Genomic DNA, 22,547 nt, shown 5'->3' on the forward strand with positions numbered 1-22,547 from the left:
TCTGAGTTTTGTTTCATCATGAACATTCCATCATCCCAACTGGTAACGCCCAAATCAGTTGAGTTTAACGATGTTGATATGTTGTAGAACGTACTTGGCAAATGTTGATAATTAAACTTCGATATAAAGTAATTGACGTTTAAATCACGGATGTACTTCAATTAGCAGTACTTTCCAATTTGCTGTGTGGAAATAAAGCAGCTCTATCGAATTCACTACTGTGCGCACATAACAATTGAACAACGTGGACAACTATAAAGTCAACAGAGCACTCCAGTTGAAATAATTAAGAATTATATTGGTTTTTAATCGGTTATAGGGCATTTTTAAATAAAATAAACAATAATTGTTAACTAACATATGCATTTCGTGCTCGTTTTTATGTCAGCATATGCTTGTCACCATGGGTTTCGAACGTGATAGGCCGACGACGCTCGCAGCGTGATAAAGAGAGCGATCACAGTTTCATAATCGCTGCTATCACCTTCCGTCGTGGGAATTGCGTTGCCCCTGGCAACGACATCGCTCTCACCCTTCTCACAGTTACATAATCAGGGCGCAGGAGCACCACAAGAATTTGTTATGCTAAAAATTATTAACACAGCCAGACAAAATTGTTTTTTAATGCATTTCTTTTATATTTTCTACATAAATTTGTTTCTTTTAACCCTTTCATTGCGTAACATTTTCTCAGAGTTGTTTCACATTGGCGGAGAATTTTTTTTCACTGCATTCTCTTTGTTTTTCGAAAATATGTAAAAAATTTCAATAGAAAAAAGATTTTTATATTCATTTCACTATTTATTAAACAATTTGTTAATGGCATCATAGTGACAAGCCCATCTGTCGTACAATAGGGTCGTTTCCTATTTTTTTATTGCCTAAATCGAAAGATTATTACTCCTGGAGGGCAAGTCTGTAACTCTGTTTTCTCCTGAAAATGGGAGAAAGGAGATTCGTGAAGTGCCTGCACGAGAGTTGTCGCCCAAGTCTCTAGTGCGTCCCGCCGGAGAAAGGAGACAATTTGTCGCCTGGGAGAATACTAGTCTCCCACCCAAAGTCTGTAAGCCCCCTCAAGCACCTTCCAGCACCCCACGAGCGCTTCAGTTGCGTCCCCCTCAAGAACCCGACGTATCTCTTTCTCCCATGGAGAAAGTGCGCTTCTAGACGGTGTTTTGTTCAGTTTTGTATTCAGTTCTCTTAGTATGGCGCATTTTCTTTTAAACCGTAGGAGATAATTACTCCTTTATGAGGAGAATTTAGAGGAAGTGCGCCATTTAAGACTGGAGAGAAGGCTATTAAAAGATAATAATAATAATCCGTTTGAGGCGAGGGAGGAAGATTTCCGCCATCTCTTTCGAGTGAGCCGTGATATTGCACGATACTTGTGCAATGAATTAGAGCCATTTTTGAGGAGAAGGTGCTCATCAGGATTGATTTTGTAAACTCAAGTAAATATTTCATAATTAACTCCTACTTCAGCCAATATTTAATTTCTATGTTTTCCTTGTCACTCGCAAAATGTAATGGAATTACAATAAAAAAAAAACCTGTTGTCTGTTGTGGCTTTTTCATAATTTTAGCCATACTTGGTGTAAGTTATTTTCCAATAGTTTATTCAACATGCATTTTTAAATATATACTCTTAATTTTCAACTTTGATCTGGGTTAAATTTGATATGATATTAGGTATTTGTGACAAGCACAACTCAGCGGCACTTGAATATAGTTAGCTGTTTTCAGTGACAGAAGCTTCTCAAAGATGTACATGTATCTTCCATGATAAGGTTTTGGTGACCCTTCGCTTCTTTGTGGAAGGAAGTTACCAGCGTGGAGTTGGTCAAGATTTTTTTTAGCGGTAAGCCAGAAGACTGTATCCTGATCAATTATAGCTGTTACAACTGTATTGTGCACCAGCAGCATTGGATTCATTTCCCAACCACTAATGCAGGAAGAAATATTTTGGGGCAAAGGTAAGCCATATTTTTGGATTATTTTACTTATTATGTATTATATTATTATGTATTAGGAATACTATGTACTTATCATTGAAGTACTTTAAATTTCAAACATCTTCTAGGTTTCAGCAAACTATAGGATTCCCTGGGGTGATAGGGGCAATTGATTGTACTTACATAGCCATTGTGACTCCTATTACATATGAAGAATCCTACAAGAATCACAAAGGCTTCTACTCCATCAATGTCCAAATGGTAATCAGTTTTATCTAATAAGTATGAAAAAGTAGTTTTTCATCAATGAACTGAATTACTAATTCTGCCATAGAAAGAAAAATCTTCATTAGTTTTTGGCTTTCTTGTTTGTATTGTAGACATGTGACAGTGACATGAAAATTATGGATGTCATTGCCTATCCAGGGACAGTATATGACCAATTTATATGGACGTACAGTGCCCAAAATGCCATGCAATCAATTTACCAGGATAGAATGGGAAAATTTTCCTTGATTGGTAAGAACCAATTATAAAGTCGCAAGTAATATATTTAGATGATTATCCTCCTAATTGGAAATACATATTCAATTCTGTTCTGTTGAAAAGTGGCAAATTTCCATTGAATATATGGAAATTCAATTGGATTTCCTCATATTCAATTAAAATTTGTCACTTTACAATAGAAAGAAATTCAATATTTCCATTTGGGTTATTCTTTTATGGATTCATTCTGGTTCCGAGAACTTTTCATTTTCTTCCATTTAAGGAGATGCAGGATGTATCCTTGAGCAGTGGCTGCTGACACCCCTTGCTCATGCTGATGAAGGGACACCGGAGTTTAGATACACAAGGGCCCACTGTCGAGCAAGATCTGTGATAGAAAGGGTATTTGGTGTGCTAAAAGCACGCTGGAGGTGCCTACTAAGGGATAGAGTGCTACATTATAAGCCTGAGCATGCCTGCAAAATAATAATTTCGTGTGCAATTTTGCACAATATTATGGTACACTACAGGTTAAAATGATGACATAACTTTCCCTAAATATCTAATGTTTGAAGGGCTACTAAATGTGCATACTTTCTAAAATTCCCGACATGTTGAAATGGGAATTTTTGATGATTTTAGCCCTATCTGCCTCTTTAATGTTGTAGGATGCCTATGCCGGAGCACATTGAAGTTGCTGAAATCGAGCCACCCAATGTAGTAGTGGGTAATATTATGCCAGGGAGATGGCTAGAAGAAATCTGGCTGATAATATTAGGTCCTATTTTGCCTAATAAAATCCAGAGTAGGTTGAGGCATTAATTTTGTAAATATGTACATTAGGCCGGCCCTTATTTTTCAGAATTGAGAAAAGTTACGTTTTCCTAGTCTCAAAATGATCCAAATGAGGTTCATATTCATGTGTTAAAATTTGGTTACTTTAAAATAGCAGCAACCCGTGCCCCAAGGGCCCTAAGTTCTGATGACCCTCAATTGAGATTTTTGGGGCTGAAAAAGAGCCATTTCTATGTCAAACGTGAAAGTAGAGCCCTTTAGGGCCGATTTTCTATTTGTTTTGACCTATCTCTTAGCATTTACGAGATATCGTCCGTCGTAATGCATTCCACCCCCCAGAGCGCTACCCCGCACCACGGCGCAGCTGAGGTACGGCCCGCACCACTTACTAGAGACTTCCCCTCCCTCGGCAAAGACTTTGCTCTTGATGGCAGGATGTAGTCTTTGAAGAAATGTGCTTACGTTTGAAAGAATTTAATTGCCATGACAAAACTTCCAATACTTTCAAAGTGATCAGGTCAAGTTGAGTCTCGCATTCTTGGCCCTTGCTTTACACTTCAAATCTTTCCAAGTCTAATAAAGGAATTAATATAAAATACACCACGTAAAATATGTCAAAATGTGAAAGAGCATTACTAAATTCATGCAATATATAATATGCAGTATTTGAGGTTATTGCGTACTCTCTTCCATAATTATATTGTCTTTGTGGGCCCTTGATTGTTTAGGAGTGTTTTTAATTCCTCCCATCTCCTTTTCATCGCCACCTTCCCCAGCACACCCTCAAACTGTGATCGAGCAAAGGATAAATTTTCGCTCATATAATTAATCATGATGGCTAATTGTTTTGATTGACCCTCTTCCTCTGGGTCTCATCGCTGGATTAATGTAACAATTAATTAAAGAACTCACACCTGTGCAAATTAACATTAACGGGAAATTCAGAAATTTAAAACTGCAGTCCTTTTTAAAAACGATTGATTACTTTAGATTCCATGTCAATAGACATGATATCACAAGAATAACTGGCTGTTTTTACTAGAATAACAACTAACACAATCAAACAGCTGATTTTACAAGGGTATCTTTCCCAAGAAACAGCTTTATTACAAGCGCTTTCATTGGCTCTCGATATTAGGTCACGAGCTGCCGCCCCAACATCAGATCTGCCTTAGAAAATTTTCATACCACTCATCGGAGCGAGTTTTCTCCCATCCGGTCGGGAGAAACAGTTTTCTCTACCCAGTTACAGACTTGGGTTGGTTTGAATGCTGGGAAAAGCCCGTGTGACGTCTGGCTGTTGCTGTGTGATGCCACCTGGGTGTGAGGCTATGAATGCCACTATGATGCAGGCTGCTTGCTGCCGAGCATGGTGGTAGTGTAGATTATCCTGCTAGCAGGTAGCGCTTGGCTTAAATAAGGGTTATTAACACCCTATCAAACGAAGGAAACTTTCCGACCATAGGCAATTATAATAGGTGTTTATTAAGAGATGTTTCCCTGAGCTCTGTGCCTCATGCGTGCAGATGGTGTAAAACTCCTATTTACTCATATAGCATCTAGGTCCCTTTGACGTCATGTGGAGTGGCATCGCATGGGCACCAATCTGGCCTTTTTCAAATGAGGTTAAAATTGACCATTGCATTGGTAATCTCAAATGATGTAAAACTCCGATCTACTCGTATAGCATCAAAAATTCTATTTTATTTTATTTCTTTCATTATCTATCCAAATCTGCATGTAGAGGTCTCATTCTCTCTGGCATCTTAAAGAAACATTGCTCATATGTATTTGATTTATCAATTTTTACTTTTCCTTCCAATAAAATTTCTTGAAGTACCTATCCCCAGTCGAACTTGAATGTTATTTCATTTGCTCCCTCAATTTTCCAGGTTAAATCATATTCCGTACTTCAATTCCTGTATCTTTCATTGAGTAGTGATTGCCAAAGCCGTATTCTATTATCAGTCCATCATTCTAGGCTATCGTTGGTTTCATTGATTTTAGTTTCTTTTAGCGCGTGGGGAATTTAACCCTATACAGAACCCATGCCCTGAAGGACCTCTATGGTATCTCTCCTTGTCTGGCCAGTCAGGTGAACTTAACAGAGCTTGAATGTCCTTGCTTAATGCACACTAATAATAGACATCTACATTTGGTTCATGGTAAATCATTAGGTTTGATGTATACCAGATATAGGCGTCTACATTTGGATTGAATTAGGTATAATGCTGACTATGTACTCTCAGTAGGGATGTAAATCTTATGTAGCTTTTTATAGAAGTTTGCGCAAGTGTTGTAAGCATGATGATATGGTATTTATAATATTTCCATCGGAAAATTTCTTATAAATAACATTTTGTAATTGATAGTTGTAAGAAATTTTCTTATAACTGTCAATTCCAAATTCAAAAGGCGTCCTTGCAAGGCAACACGCGGTAAAATACAAAACACAGAAAAAATTAGGAAAAAATTCTTTTCGGAGCTTTCTGCATGACAAACAGGCAAACACTGATGACTGACCCTCTCCAATACCCTGGCACCGGTGGCTGGCACTTGGGCGGAATATAATACAAGAGAGAATCATGACGTAGCCCTCACGTCCTCAGTCACTCGGTAGCGACTGCTGTGACGAAGACTTTACGTTATGAGCACAGAACGTGTTAACTTCGTGACTTCCTGATTTGTGTGCACAAAGTAATAAGGTCATTCTTTCTTTGCTCATTTTCATTCTAGATTTATTTGCCAACTTCTTAACATCAAGTGACATTGTTGGAAGCAACCTGTAGTCGAGGGTGGCTTCATTACAGTTTTACAATTGCTCTTCAGTGTACTCACCCTCATCAGTCATCTTGCATAAAGTCCCACAGAACCATCTAGCTTCTTCACTGTCACTGGAACGAGATTCTCCATGCATGTTAACTTGCGCAATGCCATGGCAAATTTTCCACCTTGAATGCCAGGTAGCCGAAGCAACAAAATCATGAGCACCGCCTATTTGATTTAATTGTGTATGCTTTTAAAAGTGGACCAGACAATGGAATACCTTCCCTGTGATTCTGAACAAACCACATAAACAAACATCCACTTCATGAGCATCACTCAATCTGGTCTTCTTTCTATGAAGTCCTATTTTTTCATTCCCTTGATCAATGGATGATGGTGATTTATCTTCTTCTTTCACCCAACCAAGAATTATTTCTCCAGAACAGCAAACTCCCCGAACAAACTTGATTTGGAATCACTGCGATTCACTCTGACGATTATACTCAACTTTTCTTTAATTGTTTTCCTTTTGGAAGACATCGTTTTAACCCTAAAATTGATTAACAATAGTAATTTACATATTCATACAAATTAAGCCTTAGGCAGAGGTGTAACAGCACATTCATCATTAAATGGTCGAAGCCTGTGGAAATACCTGTGGAAGAGTACCTGCAATGGTTTTAGCCCAGTGGGTCGAACATATGAAAGGGTATTTTCCCAATCTACCTGAATGTTGAAAATTATTATAGCTGTGTGACACCCTTGTCAGCTAGAGTTCATAAGAAACAATGCCCAATTAGGAATTGCTGAGTTTTTTTATATGGCTATGAAACAATGCATTGAATACGTTGCCAACCGCAGTGATGCAATCGCTTGAAGTCACACCGAGATAAAATTTGCGAACAAGTTAACTACTTCTAATGAAGAAAATAGACAATGTAGTAATTTTGGGGGACACGGTGAGACCCATATTATATCCGAAACTGCAGTAAAGCGAGGCACGAAATAACTGGAATTTACTGTACTTTTTATTTTTTTATAGTAAATATTAATCTTTTGACTTCAATTAATCTCCTCTTTCACCTTTAGTTGCGTGTCTATATGGAACTGCCTAAAGTCAAGATCAAGGCTGCTCCTGCTCTCAGGGAGAATGGCTGGCAAAGGAGAGGAGAAGATAGCCTGTCCGCAACAGCAGCTCCAATCTGGAGGAGGCGACACAACTTAAGGCTGGTGCAGTCAAATGAGCATGCCAATTGGTTGCTGGACAGAGAGGAGAGGGGTAGAGCCCAGCTCATTTTGTAATCCTGTTGCTATGTTAGAAGTTCCAGGCATGTAAAGGTATGTTTACATTGTCTCTGTACTTATGTTCTGGGGCTATTCTTGGACTCGTGGAAGATGTTCACTGAATTGTACCCTGGACATTTTCAGAGTTATTTGTCATGAAACCTCTGCTGGGACTGACAAGGAGAATTTGCAAAGTACCCCCCTCTGATTTAGTGCAAAATTAGTTGTATGGTTATGTACCATGACAATTAAGCATGTGCCAATTTTCGTGTGCCCTCGTGCCGAATAATTAGCTTCTGAGGGTTAGGGCATGCAACCAAGGAGTTAGAGGTTCTGTTTTATCCCAGGCCTATGTTACATCTGGCCTAAAATATTCTATTCTGTATAAAACATAAGTGCTTATGTCATATCTTTGTATTGAACGAGTATTTAGTGCTTGAATTCTTCAAGCGAGTAGTCTATAGGTAAAGAGACATAGTTGTGTTGCATGTTCATTAATTGCCCATAAGCTGTTTCAAGTGCGAATGAATCACAATATTGTTTAAACGGAAGGAATAGACGGAGGTAATGCGTTTTCTCTGTTAACAATGCTTTATATCCCCTTAGTAACCACTTCAAAGACGACGATGAAAGCGTTGAGATAACTTTTAAATTGAATGGTATACATAATGGGGAGCAATGTGAAATAAGTGACTAATGAGCATGTGGAAAAACTTTTTGTTTGTGTTTCAGTCCTTGTCCGAGGATTAGTAACTATTCACTTAATGAACATTTTGAAGAGGGCAGGGCTGCAATTTGAATTAAATACATAAGAAGACAATGAAGTTGACCATTTCGTGAAAATCATGGCTTTAAAAATGAACAAAATAACCCTACAGTTAATTGTGAAGGCTCAGACAGTTAGTTGCGAAGGCTCAGGGTATCAGAAGAAAATCATTGTCCATTTCCACCATGTTCCAAGCTAACCTCTCGACAGGCAAACAGCTCCTCAAATGCATTTCATACTCAAAACATAAGTAGTTGTTGGCCTGCCGTCGTCTTGTGATCAGGGTGCCTGAAAGAAACCACCCTGCTGCAGCATCCAACCACGACGCTCGAACGTGGCAGTTGGATGCAGCTGTGGGACGCCCTAGCGAAACCAGACCTTTACATTAATAATCAGGTTTATGCTGAAATTTTTGGACAGGTACAGTCAATAGGAAAGGAGAAATTGAAACTTATTGGTATAACTTCATAGCTATACATCTTCATAAGGAAACATTGCTCATCATAATAATTTTTATTCATGTATAGTGCATTGCTGTCTTACCCTATTGTGACAACTCTAATCCCCGTAAATATAATTTTAGGTCTGAAAAAGGGATCTATTGAATGCACTCTTGTTTGGATCATAACTTCGACTGTAACTACAGCATTAATTTTCTTTAAGGGGAAAGGATACTTCGGGAGAACTCCGCGATAACGGTCGCTGGCATTTAGTTCTGAAAGCAACTGCTGCAGTTTGAATTCGAGGGGAAGTTGTTTGAGTGGAAGGGGGGCATCGAGAGGGAAGAAAAGCATGGTAGGGGAGGACTGCCATTCATTGTGAGCTCCTCCCTCTGCGGTGTCAGATTTCGGTCCGCTGGCAGTCGGGAATTGGGATGGCCGTGGGAGGCCTCAAGATTTTTTTGTGTTACAAAAATGTGTTGCTTTGTGTGGTCAGCCCCTCTGTCGGTATCTTTTGCTTTGGGTATTTCCTGCATTGATTTCCGTTTACTTTCTTCAGAGTCCGAAGGTCTTTCTTCTTTCTGCTCTTAAGTGAAAGCATCTGTGTATTGTAAATAAAAGACTGCATTATGCAATTATTAAATTAGGATGCATGATGAGACTTATTCCACGTCAGTGAGCAATACTGCACAACATAATAGATTGCAACGAGAACGCGAGAAATCGTGTATGACTTCTGTAAATTGCTGTTTCCTTTTTCTCTCTACCATTTGTTGTAGCAATCCATCACAAAATCGACGTTAATATTACTTCATTAATATGTATTATTGTGCACATCATTTCTAAATTTTTCCCAAGATGGAACGACAGTATCATTTTTATTGGGTCGGAGTCATGTTTATAAATGACCTCCATTTCGATCGCTTCAGCTCCATTGTTGATAGGTTTTCACACGCCTTGTAAACTCCTTGTAGGGATGAATGGATCCAGGATTTTTTTCGGATCCGGTTTTGGATCGGATCGTTGATTTTCGGAGCTGGATCTTCAGATATTTCTTTTTTTTTGTATTTTCAAATTGCTGCTATAAAAGGAAGTAATCATTTAAGTTTCTTCTGGGTACATACAATCAAAGTAATGCTTTTTAGATTTTCATACACATTGTGATATTTTTATAAATAAAAAATCATCTTTATAGGCTTTCAAGTTGTTTTTTTAAAAAACATTTACACGCTCGGGACCTAAACTGTTATGCTTGGGTTTGGAAATGAAAATAGGAAAAATCATCAGACAAACCATCAACCAGTGGCGTAGGGAAAGGGAAAGTCTGGGGGGTCCGGACTCCCCTAAATATAAGAACACAATTATTTTCCTTGGTAAATAAACAAAATATCGAAAAAACATGGATTTACATAAGATTTTGAAAAATGAATTTTTTTTCGATTATGAAATGTGTTCAAATTAGTTTGAAACCCTCTACTTTGTACCCTGTTGGTAAAAATTCCCCCCCTGGTTTAGGACTCCCCCTTACAAAATTTCTGGACCCCTCTGCCATGGACTGAATTCAAATTTTCCTCACACATGTTTCCCTCGAGTGTTATGTGTCACTTAATCATCACAAACTGACTCGTGTTTCACTCGAAAATTCTTGTTGTTGTGAGGTGGATTTAGGACTTCCTCGCGATACTTTCGCGCCACAGTACAAGCACACGGCATACATAGATTCTCCTTATCTCAATAGAAATGTTTCTACACAGTGAAAGGCATTTTTATCTACGGATGTCCGTAGGCCGGCCGAATTCATGCCAAAGGTTGTCCGCTGAAAGTCCGCATGTCAGTAAAAAAGGTTGCCTACAGACATCCTGAAATTGTCCGCTCCGGATACCTTCAGGACACGTTTAGATTAGGACTGAATTTTGTTCGATACTAATAAATAATAGGTCCAGACAAGAATTTAAATAAATAAGGCGTCAATTTCATGCACAATATTTATTTGGCTTCTTTGGTAAAATAATATAACACAAGAAACTACATATGTATTACTTTATTTTCTTCTTCCCCTGCAACCGCTCCTTGGTGTGCCTTAGCCAGTTTCTGATAGCCACCTCCACTTCTTTTTCAGGGACTGACATGCTCTCCTGCACTGCTCCTGTAATAATGAAGTATATAAACATTTCACTGTAGCAAGAAATCGTCTCTTGTCGGTAACAAGCCGATTACATAAGACAGGAAGCTACAGTCTTATTAGTCTCGTGTTTAACATTCCTAAGGTTTCAAAATTAGGAAAAACCTGCCCAGTTTAGGGTATATACATTTTGGAAACTTTTCTTTGACTTTTTCTTCTTGATAAAGAAAATATTTTTAGTAAAAATATTAATACATTTTATATTTAAATATTAAAATTAAAAATACATAAATATATTAGTAATTTATATATCATAATTAAGAACATTTTTCATAGAGCAATTGTTGCACGACAGAACCGAACAACAGAATACAAAAAAGACAACTAAAATGCAAGAATTTTCAAATAAATTGCCGCTAAAATATTTAAAATCACCACTTTCAGTCCTGAGTCGTTCATCAACATCCCGAAGCCACTTCTAACTAGAAATTACATCCAAATAATTTCAGGGAGGAAGGGTACATACCTTAATGTATTTCGTAGGGATGAAATTGTCTCTTCTTATCGCCAAAATACTCTTCTTCTTCTTCAATTCACGATCTATAGGGAAGCTAAAAACTTGAACTTTGGGTCTAGTCGAGTTCCTTCGCATCCCGGAACCACACACGTGAATGGCATTTTTAACAAAAATGCCTCACAAACAAGTTTCTGAAGCCCACCAAATGAAATTAAAGAATAACGGAAACTTCACTATTCACAAAAACTCTAATTTTCACCAACTTGACCACAAAAGTCCCTGGAATGTGGTGAGACGTAACTTATACAAGGTAATCTCCAACGGCGATCCTGGGCGATCCTTCCGCTGGCCTTCTTTCTAGGTGGCTATGGCATCATCCGAGAAAGAAAATAATCCCACGCCGGATACGAATCTTTGTATCCAGCGTATCCAGATACGAAATGACTACTGTGTCACATGTTAATTCAAGAGTTTTTAGGAAATTTAGGCGTATATTATACAATTTTATCGCTGCATATGAATTTGCAACTGTACTTTTCAAAAACTTCGTACAAACGGACACTAGCTGCATGTCAGCTGGACGTCCGAGATCGGACAGTGTGCGGACGGATGGCAGGGACAGGAGCCGGCCGTCCTCTGGCTGTCCTGAAAATCCTCGGACAGTGAGAGGACGTGCTGGACGCGCAGCGGACGTCCTTTGGCAACAATGTGCTGTGTGGGGAAATGGAGAATTGATGCAGGTAGGCCTAAAAAGGTCAGTTAGTAAGACAGGGTAGAGGTGAAACAAGCTTCAAATGTTCTTTTGCAACTTGATATTTTCCTTCGTAGACTGATTTATAGTCTGTGTGATTTCTGAAAAAAAAAACAACAGACCTGATGGACGGCTGAGGATGGTTTTCTGAAATCTGTGACGTAGTTACTTTTGACATGGTTCTGATGGTTTATGTTACGCTGAGATTCCCCCGATGATTGTTCAATCTCTTGGGAAGATTCACTCTATGTGCCATTGGATTTTGTCTTTATTATTTTCCACGGCTGGAACTCTGCTACGTAACTCCTGTGAGAGCTTTTAAACAAAATTGCTCTCGAGTAGGAATAGCATCGCAGTGCAATGGTGGATTCGAAGAGAAGATCGGAACTCTTTCCACTCATATGGGGTGTTGCATTCACTGAAGCTTTAATTTAAAATTTCGCATCTAGATCCGATGACTTCTGCAGCTTAGGATCCGAAGTATCCGATGAAGGGCAATACCGCGGATATTTGGATCCGAGGTATCAGATCCAACTATCTCTATCAGATTGAATCCTTGGGGTATAACTTCTCTGTCAGCATTTTTCCGCAAATTCAGTGCGGGGACCTTTGACTCACAAGCCGTGTGATTTGTCTTCAGAATATTTTTCTTTGTCATTTCTGTTAACAGCACCGGGCACTTTTTGTACTTCGACATAATGGTGCTAAGCCATTCCTGAGTCAGAGGGACTGCCTCATGTATTTAATTTGACTTTGATGATTACATGACGACAGATGTGACGTATAGGTGTTGTGATGTGAGTTATTCTTCGAGGGCATTCACACTAATTCCCGTTGTGTTAAAAATTAAACGCTTTCCACCAGGCAGAGTTAAACTGATAGCTATTCAAGATCCAACAATGTTTCATTTAAACCCTCCGAGATACAAGCTGGGTTAGTTTTGATTGTTGCGCTGCATAAGCAACTTTCCTCTGGCTCAGTTCTTCCTGCAGTTAACCCTCAGAATGAAGCTATGCATTCCATGAAAACAAATTGAAATAAAAATATTTTTTTATATTGAACTTATTATGTCATGCTTGTCTTCTTATAAGGCTATATTATGAGTTTTTACTACAGTAGACTCTCATTATTACAAAGTTCATGGACCGAAAAACTGGAGGTTTGTAATAACGAAGTTCGTATAAACGTTTCTTGTAGGAATGATCGAAAAAAACCGTGTGTGATAAACACGATCAAATTACATGGAAATATACATATAAACAGGAAAATTCGTTTCAGTTTCATCATGTGGCATGATGCACTCGAGGGTTAATATCCTCCCGAGTACAGTAAGTCCAATTTACGAACTACATGCGTTCCAAGACCTTGTTCCTAAGTTGATAAACCTACGGCCGCCGAGAGTAGTCTGATAACAGGCAGAATGGTCTAGGTTGGGGCAGCATTGCCAGGTAAGAAAGTGAAATGCCTATAAAGGGCTCCGTGAAGAAAGGAGACTGAAAGGGCGACGAGCGTGAAGGACCCAGTGGAAGACTCACTTGTTTTGGGGATTCGAAGAAAGGGCATGTTTTAGTGGATTAGATTTATATTGCTGTTTTTTATGCATTTGACAACGTTGTACGACTAGGCTATGGTGTGAGGTGCGTTTGGAGGACCGCGATTGGCTGCAAACGGTGGTGGCAAAGGGTTATCCGCACCTTCTATTGTGCCGTCATCAGACAACTCTCGCTGGCCGGACTGTATGCAAGGCATCGAGGAGTATGGTTATCCTGCAGAATGCAACACTGCATAACAATTGTGTGCTAACTCATGATTGTGACGAACTCATCTAGCTGGGCATCCAATGCAGCCGGAGCCGAAAAAAATCGCTCTCCACGGCAAGGAACAGCGGGCGAAATGCTGAACAGTTTCCAACTTCACACCGGAATCAATGATACTTTGTTCAGATTATGCCCAGAGTACGATTTCCTCTATGCCGCACCGCGTAGCAACAACGAAATCAAAAGGTGCCAAATTCGAAATTTGAAATTTTTGAATGCTGGCATCTCTGAAAGTTCATAAATCGAATGTGCGTAGGAAGAGAACTAACTGTACATTAAATTCACGAGATGTAATGAGTAGAGATGTGCGAATAGTATCCGCGAATACTCGAATACCTCGAATATTAGAAAGTATTCGATATTCGAGGTTTCGAATAGTTGTGCGAAAAGTACCGCCTCGAATACCTCGAATACTTTGAATTTTGCGTCATACACTGTCGCACGCACGTCGTTGGTAGTTGACTCGGAAAAAAATGTAGAGAACTGTAGTCATTTAGTGCTCGCAGCGCCGTTTTACGCAAGTTGACGAATTACATCAAATTCGTGGATTATAGCGGTGAAAAGAGTTCGACGAGGGGAACCAAAAATGGTCGGGTGAAAAAATTCGAAAATCCCCGATTCCCTCCATCAGGAGAACCTCAGTACCGTGGGATAGCAACCTTAGGGCATTTCCCACGATCCGCTATCCCCCTCCATTCAGCACTCGCCTCACCCACTCTGACGCTATCCTCTTCTCCGAAATCAAACAAAAGGTCCCAGCTCGCGCAAGGATCGCATTACGAAGACCCCTGCTTCGAAAAAAATATAGAGTTACAAGAACAATAAAAACGTGTTTCACGCCCTCACCCACTGACCTTTTTCTGGCTACCTGCTCGAAGTTCCCCATTTCTGGAGGTCAACTGCTGTGCGAGTACCGTGGGATACTTACATTAGCGCATTTCCCAAGATCCGGTATCCCTCTACATTCAGCACTAGCCCCCCCCTCTGAGGCTTTCCTCTTCTTCGAAATGAAAAAAAGGTCACAGCTCGCGCAGGGATCATATTAGGAAGACCTTAGCTTCGAAAAAATACCAAGTTACACGAGAACAATAGAAACATGTTTCCGGCCCTCCCTTTTCTCCCCCACTGACCTTTTTTTTCCTACCAGCTTCGAAGTTCCCCATTTCTGTGGAGGTCAACCGCTGCATGAGTCATCTATTAGCACAAAAGGTGTCTAAGAATAACTTTCGTCAATTGATGTTACACCTTTATTGAATTGAAATATTAGTAATGTGCGCGTAATTTCAAGAAGAATAAGACCAAACACAACGCATTTCTGAGTTTATTTAAGCATTTTACGCAAAGAAATAAATGTCAAAATACGACGGAGACTTAGCATTCTGGCGAAACTCGATATGAGCAGCAGAGCTTCTCGGAAGTTGATGCAGTATTTTTTTCCGAAAGCATATATCAAGTTACAATTAATGAGTGGTGCTATAAATCTTTATTGTTACAGTCCCAGACAAAGGGATATTTTCTTATAATATTTGGTTTCTCCCTGATAGCAATTCCAATTCATCTTCTTATCTCGTGAGAACTCCCAAAGATGGACTGAAAATAATTGAAGAAAATCCGGTGGAAAAGAGCTTGTATTTTGCAAAATGCCTGGGGTAAAGCGATGTTAGTTGAATTAATTATATGCCAAATTGTTTCCATAAAATTAAAATATTCATTAATCAGCTAAATTCCTGTTCGAATCATTTAAAGGAAATCAAAATTACTCCCCAAAATCTTGTGTTAGTATTCGAGTCTCGAGACTCATTTAGTATTCGAGGTATTCGAAATTCGAGGTATTCGAATATTCGAGCAATGATTTAATATTCGAATTCGAGAAATCTGCTATTCGACCCATCTCTAGTAATGAGTCTGTCACCATGATTCCCCAGGAATGAAGCTTATTATATGACATTGCGCGTACGGTGAAGAAAGAACCATAAATGACGCTCTTGGTCACAGCACACGAGGAGAACTTAAACGTGGCGTGATTATTAAAACTTATCGTAGTAAATATACATCTAAATGCCATAGCTTATGCGTGGAACTTCGTAATAAAGTTAATTTGTAACTGCCGGGACTGGGACTGAGATTCGTAATTTTGTAAAAACAAATATTTTGTAATAAAGTTTCTTTTCCTATAGCTTGGATAGGACTTTTCGTTGGGACCAACTATTTGCTTCGTAAAAACGAGAACTTCGTAATAACGTTGTTCGTATTAACGAGAGTCTACTGTGATAATTTCAGTCAAATATGCTTAAATATGTAGGTAACATAGGTTCAAAGTCGTCTCTTCATCAGTTGTTCAAAAATTATCATTTTCATAGCTTCCCATACAAAAAAATCTGTGCTGTGGCTGTACTAAAGCTGCACTGTAACTGTGCTTAAAGGGCTGTACTGTGACTCTACTTAAACTGCACTTGAATTGAAACATCGCAGTACAGTTATAGCACGGTCAGAGTGCAGTTGCCATAGCACAGTCACAGTGGAGTTTCCATAGCACAGTCAGAGTACAGTTGCCTTAGCACAGTCATAGTGCAGTTGCCATAGCACAGCCACAGTGCAGCTGCCATAGCACAGTTTTTACTGTTATACTCTGTCCATGAATCAATAATTGAGTCTTGATGTGGCTATTGCATTCCCTGTATATCTTATTGAAAACAAGAAGCAGAATTAAATCAAGATAGGCCAATTAGCAGAGATATATAGTTCCCTTTTTAGGTGTTTGAAGATTGGTTGCCTGATCCAATCAGAAAACCGCAAAGAGATAACAGTGGCCAAAACGACTACACTCATTCGAATGTTGACTAGTCTAAGGAAAGATAAACCATATTCCTAACAGACACTCACTGAATTTGTTACGTTCCACTTCCTTAATATGAACAAAGTTTATGGTGCTAAAAATATTGCTATCGAAGCCCTTAGGTTCTATGAGAAAAATTGACAAATCCTATTCTGCACATCAACGGGCACTCAACATAAAAACCACCAAAATTTACTTCAGTGCTATTTGTCTAGTTGCCACAAATATGCCCACCTCGATAGTTTTTGTTGATGAAGTTTCAGTACTAACGCCGTGGAGCACAATAAATGACAATAAGATATGAAAATAAAAGAAATTTATTAAATACAAATATACTCATGATTATAAACATAAAAATGAAAGTCTTGTTAAGGCATGGCCGCTCAATTCATTTGCCTCTTTGGCTTCCTTCCTGAAATTAAAAGGAAAAAACATTACATACTGATATCTAATAAAGTGTTACTTCAAAATTTGACTGTTTAAGTTTGTCTGAATTTAATTTTAGAGAAGTTGAGTACTTACCTCCAGCAGCAGAGTATAAATAAAGATATGTCTTTTTTTCAACTCTCTCGAGCTTCGCAAGGAGTAGATTGCGAGTCGTCGAAATCAATCGTGGAAAGTTGATTCATCGCAAACCACACGGATTTCAGCAAAATCGACGATATCACTTCACCCGCAAGAAAAATTCCCGGCTAAGTAGCTAATTTTGATGTAATTGAAGTAAAGTTCACTTCTTCATGTTCTTAGCGTCGATCTTACATCGACGTATCCATCATACAGCGTAGAATTCAGAGCACGTAAACAAGTAATGTTACAACCGGTTCAACACCAATGCTCTAACAAAGATGGCTGAGTATCGGCGGAAGTTGTTCTTTTGACCATACTTTACCAAAATAATAAGCAAGCTGGAGCTATGCATTGCCGCTGTAATGTCAGCATAAATTTTTATATAATTTACGCATTCATATTCTCATGGAAATGATAGTTGATCGTAATATGAAATAATATAGGAAATACTTTCTCCTGTCAATGACTAGTTTAAGTCCAGCCCTGTCGTAGTGGTTTGAGCCATAGTACAGATCCAGTCATGTTACCCAGCCCAGTCACAGTCCACTTTTAGCCACAGTACACTTCCAGTCATGTTTTCTAGCCCTGTCACAGTCCAGTTTGAGCTATAGTACAGTTCCAGTCCAGTTACCCAACCCAGTCACAGTCCAGTTTGAGCCATAGTACAGCTCCAGTCATTTTACCCAGCCCAGTCAAAGTGCAGTCTGAGCTCTAGCACAGTTCAAGCACAGTGATCCAGCACTGTTACAGTACAGTTCTTCTCAAATTCTAGCTGCCATAGTACAGTCTAGTACAGAAAAGTGTACTGTGACTAGTGACTGAGTTTAGTCCAGTTACAGTGCAGATTTAGTGCAGTCGCATCACAGATTTTTTTCTATGGGTTGTGTTGGTAGGTAGGTAATTATAATATCAATATATAGTTCCACATAAAGAGTTTCTATCTCTAAGTCATTTTAATTTTGCAATAATATAATGGTAAAACAGTGTTTAAATATACGTTATTTCTTTGTCCCGTACATAATGTAAAATATATAATTTCTTTTTTCACCAAGTTTGTTGACAGACAGCCACTCAAAATAAGATTTTTTAAAACAGGTTTTTTGCAAACTAAATGATTATAATTAAAAAAAAATGATTGAACTTAAACATACCCTAATGTTCGATTTCTTTCTGTCCTGTACGTAATGTTACCACCACTAAAGTGGTTGATTATGTTCTAATGTTTTTATTTTGTTATTGGTAAATAATATCTTTTCAGAGGTAGGTCGTCTCTGAAAAGAACAAACACAAATGCACCTTTTGTTAATTATAATTGTACTATGTACACTTTATTTTTCACTGTCAGCTACTTTGTGGGTAGTGCTGTGTAATTGTGGTTTAACTGCTTGAAAAACTCCACCACCTGTCCAATCGTGTCGATCACATCTGTTGTTTTTATAACCCTTAGGGAAAACTTTGCTCTCACTTATACAGGCTTCCCACTCAACCGTGAAAACCCTAAAACCGTGAATTAGCCGTGAATTTTGTCTACTGTGAAAAAAACCTGGAAAAAGCCGTGAATTTCATCCTAAAACCTTAAAAATCTCTCAATCTTGATAATAATACCTTCCCAGAAATTTTCAACTTCGTTCGTAGCGAGCGCACTTCTATTCATTGTGGCGAGCATTGTCTCATGGGTCAGAAAAGCGTGGGAACGAATGTTGCCTGAAGAAAAAAAAACATCTTTCCCCAGCGCAGGCCTTTTCTCTCCCCCCTCCTGAAATATGAAACCACTTCTCATCAGCTTGTTTACTTTCCTCGACTGGCTTGGTTTCCCCTCCCTCGGTCACTGCTTAGTCCCCCTTCCACCCAAATAGGCGTCCCAATGGCTGCAGCGACCACTTTCGAAACTAAATCTAGATGGCCTTTGTGTCGAAAAATTTGAACGTTTATTCAACACCCTCAATCCTGTGATTGGAAGACCGCTAACCTTGACAACCTGCTATGCGCAATGGACACTACGCTCCCTGCGTTTGAACCGGGCGACAGCGAGCTTTCGGCGCGACGTTACTAATTCTCGCGCGTTGCGGCCTGAAAACGAGAGAAGATTTCCGCTTATGGCAACACAGCATTACACGATTTTCGCATGCGTCGACCTGGAACTTGCCAGTTTTACGTCGCAACCGTAAAGTTTGTGTTGAAATATTTGACGAGTGATGAAGTAAAGTGAAAGTGAAAATAACATGTTTCAGCAGGTATTTATTATGTCTTTATATATTTCAAACCAAGTGTATTATAATTTACCTATTTGCACCTATCTAAGGCAAGGTTTTTTTTCCTCCTAACTCCTGCAGAAAAGAGGGTTCGTCTTACAATGGATTGCAAAATTCTCGACGTCAATCGGGTTGCATAATTTTCGTCGGAAAAAATTATGGATACCTGAGTTTGCCACCTAATATATATAGCTATACAACGAAAAATCAACGTCAAAAATACCTGAACAGTAATTTAGCTTATTTAATTTTGTGTTTAAGTGAAAAACTATTGCCATTTTAGGCAGTAGGTAAAGCGTGCGTGCCAATCAATCGCCGGGTGCACTTCTGCCGTGCCCGCGAGATCGCCTGCTTTACCCTTGGTTCGGCTGCATTCAAGTAAGAGCTTGATCAACTTACAAAATTTTCGTGTGATTGATTACAATTTACCTAAATTTTAACCAGAGGCGGATCCAGGATTTCTTACTAGGGAGTGGGGGAGCACAAGCAAAGCCGTATCCAGGATTTTGTTTTGCAGTGGGATACCTCATGATACAAAACGAGCGGAACGATAATGTGACGGTATTAAAAATCTTGCATATTTTTTAAATGTCTGGGGGGTATCTGTCCCCGTGCCCCTCCCTAGATCTGCCTAGGATTGTAACGTTAAAGCCTCAATGCCATCGCGATATAAACTGCTACAAAGTCGTTCCATTTTTCCCAGAGCAGCGGTATGAAGGGAACATGATTTGCCTCTGATTAGCGAGATCGATACAGTTTTGGTTTCAGAGTATTACGATAGCAGAGAAAAGAAGTCATTACACTGCCGCTTTCAAAAGAAAAGTTATACGGTGGAACCTCGATCTATCGTTCCCGCATTGATCATTCGCTGTTTCTGGTCCCAAATAAAGTTCCTTATAGACAATGTATTTTTTTCCCGCATCTATCGTTCCCCGAAGTATCGTTTCTCGCATTGATCGTTTGAAGATCGTGGTTCCGACTCATAATTTTCCCGCATACATCGATTGACGAAAATGAGACGAAATAAATACAATGTGTCATTTATGGCTAATAACGACAAGCACATAGTTGGAATCTTCCCCAAGAGATGGAACTACCATTGGGAGAAGCTCAGTGCCGTGGGAAAGTAACATTAGCGCATTTCCCAAGATCCGTTATCCCCTTCCATTCAGCATTCGCCTCCCCCCTTCTGACGCTTTCCTCTTCTTCAAAATAAAAAAAAGGTCCCAGCTCGCGAAGGGATGGTATTACGAAGACCTTAGCTATGAAAAAAATATCGATTTACACGAGAACAAGTCACCTATTAGCCCAAAAGGTATTTAAAAATGATATTCAGCAATTGCTGTTATGCTTTTATTAGATTGAAATGTTAGTAACTTGCACGTAATTAAAAAAAATGAGACCAAACGCGACATATTTTAAGCAAGGAAATAGATGGAAAAATACGATGGTGATTTTTGGCGAAACGCGATATCCTCGTAGCTGAGCTTCTCGGCAGTTAATTCGGCATTTTGTTCCGAAAACATGATATCAGGTTGTTATCAGTTATCAATTTACGAGTTATAAGTCTCACTTGTCAGAGTTACTGACGAAGGGATATCTTCTCAGGATTTTTGTTTCTCCCTACTAACAATCCGAATTCATCTGCTCATCTGGCGCTACGATAGTTAGAAAAGAATGGTGTCTTTAGGGTAAAAAATTTCATGGCGCAGTCATATGGTCACGCTTTGCCCTCTGCAGTATGCTCTGCGTACCCCCGTACGCGATGGCATCAGTTCCGAACTTTACCTCGTACGAGTGGTTCCCTACTTTCCAGGGTGGCTGGACTTCGAACCACCGAGTGTTTTCCATGTGGGTTTAATAAAGTCAGGTTTCATTTTCATTAGTTTAATTTTAATCCATGGCCCCTCCGAAGAAACTATTGAGAACTTTAAGAGATGGACTGAAAATAATTGAACACGAAGAAAAGAATCCGGGCTAGATGTGCGTGAATATTGCAGAGCGCCTTGGGTTGTCCGCTAGCACATGACGGTAGGGGTGGAGGTAGAGTGAGCTACCTGGAGAAAACAAGTAGAGATATGAAGGCGAAGATCCAGGTGGGCGTGCCACTGACGATTAACGCAACATTGTTCACGCTTTACACACTACCTCAATTATATTAAAAATATATTCATTAGACAGGAAAAATTCAAGTAATAGACTATTTTTGGTCTTCGTCATCCATCTCACAACCAGTCACTGTGCCGGCGAATGCGGTTGTTTTAGGCACAACATGCACATTGCTCTCGTGAATACGTTTACTGGAAATGGTGTTTGATGGATAAGAATTTTTACATCAGACTGAAATCCATAATAGCAGTGTAAATGCCGAGTGGAGAGCAAACATTTTTTTAGCGAGGTGGCGTTTTCCTTCAGAATTTTGAAAGAGATATGGGTCGAATCAACAATATGACCTGTGTGTCTTGATAAAGTACTACTATTCCTGTTATTATCTATAATATTGTTTGAAACCTTTAATGAATATCTTAATTACTCGCCAAAATCCTGCGTTTCATGGGACATAGGCAACCTAGCAAAAAACTAAAGCATTGATCGTTTTTCCGCATTAATTTTATTATCGTATCGTTATTAGGAAAAATATTTTTCCCCTAGTGGAGTTCCAAGAAAGGAGGGTAGTCTTAGAATCGTGTTTCGTTTTAGATTTGTGCTAATACGGTGTATGAAATTGTTTTTCGATTTATTATGTTCTATAAACATTTTTCGTAAAATATTTTTCGTTAAATAAGAAAGAATCAATTTATTATATTCTATAAACAATTTAAATAAAATATTTTCCGTTAAATAAGAAAGATTGGGGTGGGGGAAATTCCGTTGCTGTGCAGTAATAACAACATGCGCAAAAAACAATCTCTCGGCGAGGAATTAAAAAAGGACCTCTGGTGTCCGGACGGAAGAAGGTCCGAAGGATATTCGGCGTTCGGGCAAGAGCGCGGTTGGGCTGGTCCTTTAGTCGGCCCTGAATTTTGCAAACGATAGATCACGTCATAACAGATATCACTTTTCATTGCGGCGTTAACATTCACGGCGTTTGTCGCGTATGTTAATTTTCTGTTGATATACGGCCAGTGATTTTCTTATTGTTGGCTTATTAACGGACCGTGAATTTAGTGAAATTGAGACGGTGAAAACCAGAAAA

The 22,547-nt window shown here is 39.1% G+C and overlaps 1 protein-coding gene across 1 annotated transcript in view; it reads left to right on the forward strand.

Moving 5' to 3' along the window:
- Nucleotides 1-1,813: 1,813 nt before the first annotated feature.
- Nucleotides 1,814-22,547, forward strand: part of LOC124172627 — a 31,947-nt gene continuing 11,213 nt past the window's right edge. Inside the window, exons 1-5 of the mRNA XM_046552075.1 lie at nucleotides 1,814-1,973; nucleotides 2,081-2,213; nucleotides 2,333-2,471; nucleotides 2,722-2,840; nucleotides 7,089-7,337. Coding sequence (XP_046408031.1) covers nucleotides 2,211-2,213; nucleotides 2,333-2,471; nucleotides 2,722-2,840; nucleotides 7,089-7,301 — 474 coding nt within the window. The 5' untranslated portion in view covers nucleotides 1,814-1,973; nucleotides 2,081-2,210 and the 3' untranslated portion in view covers nucleotides 7,302-7,337. The remainder of the gene's footprint in view (nucleotides 1,974-2,080; nucleotides 2,214-2,332; nucleotides 2,472-2,721; nucleotides 2,841-7,088; nucleotides 7,338-22,547) is intronic.

The sequence above is a fragment of the Ischnura elegans genome, chromosome 1, assembly GCF_921293095.1.
Source record: "Ischnura elegans chromosome 1, ioIscEleg1.1, whole genome shotgun sequence".
Classification (NCBI taxonomy): domain Eukaryota; kingdom Metazoa; phylum Arthropoda; class Insecta; order Odonata; family Coenagrionidae; genus Ischnura; species Ischnura elegans.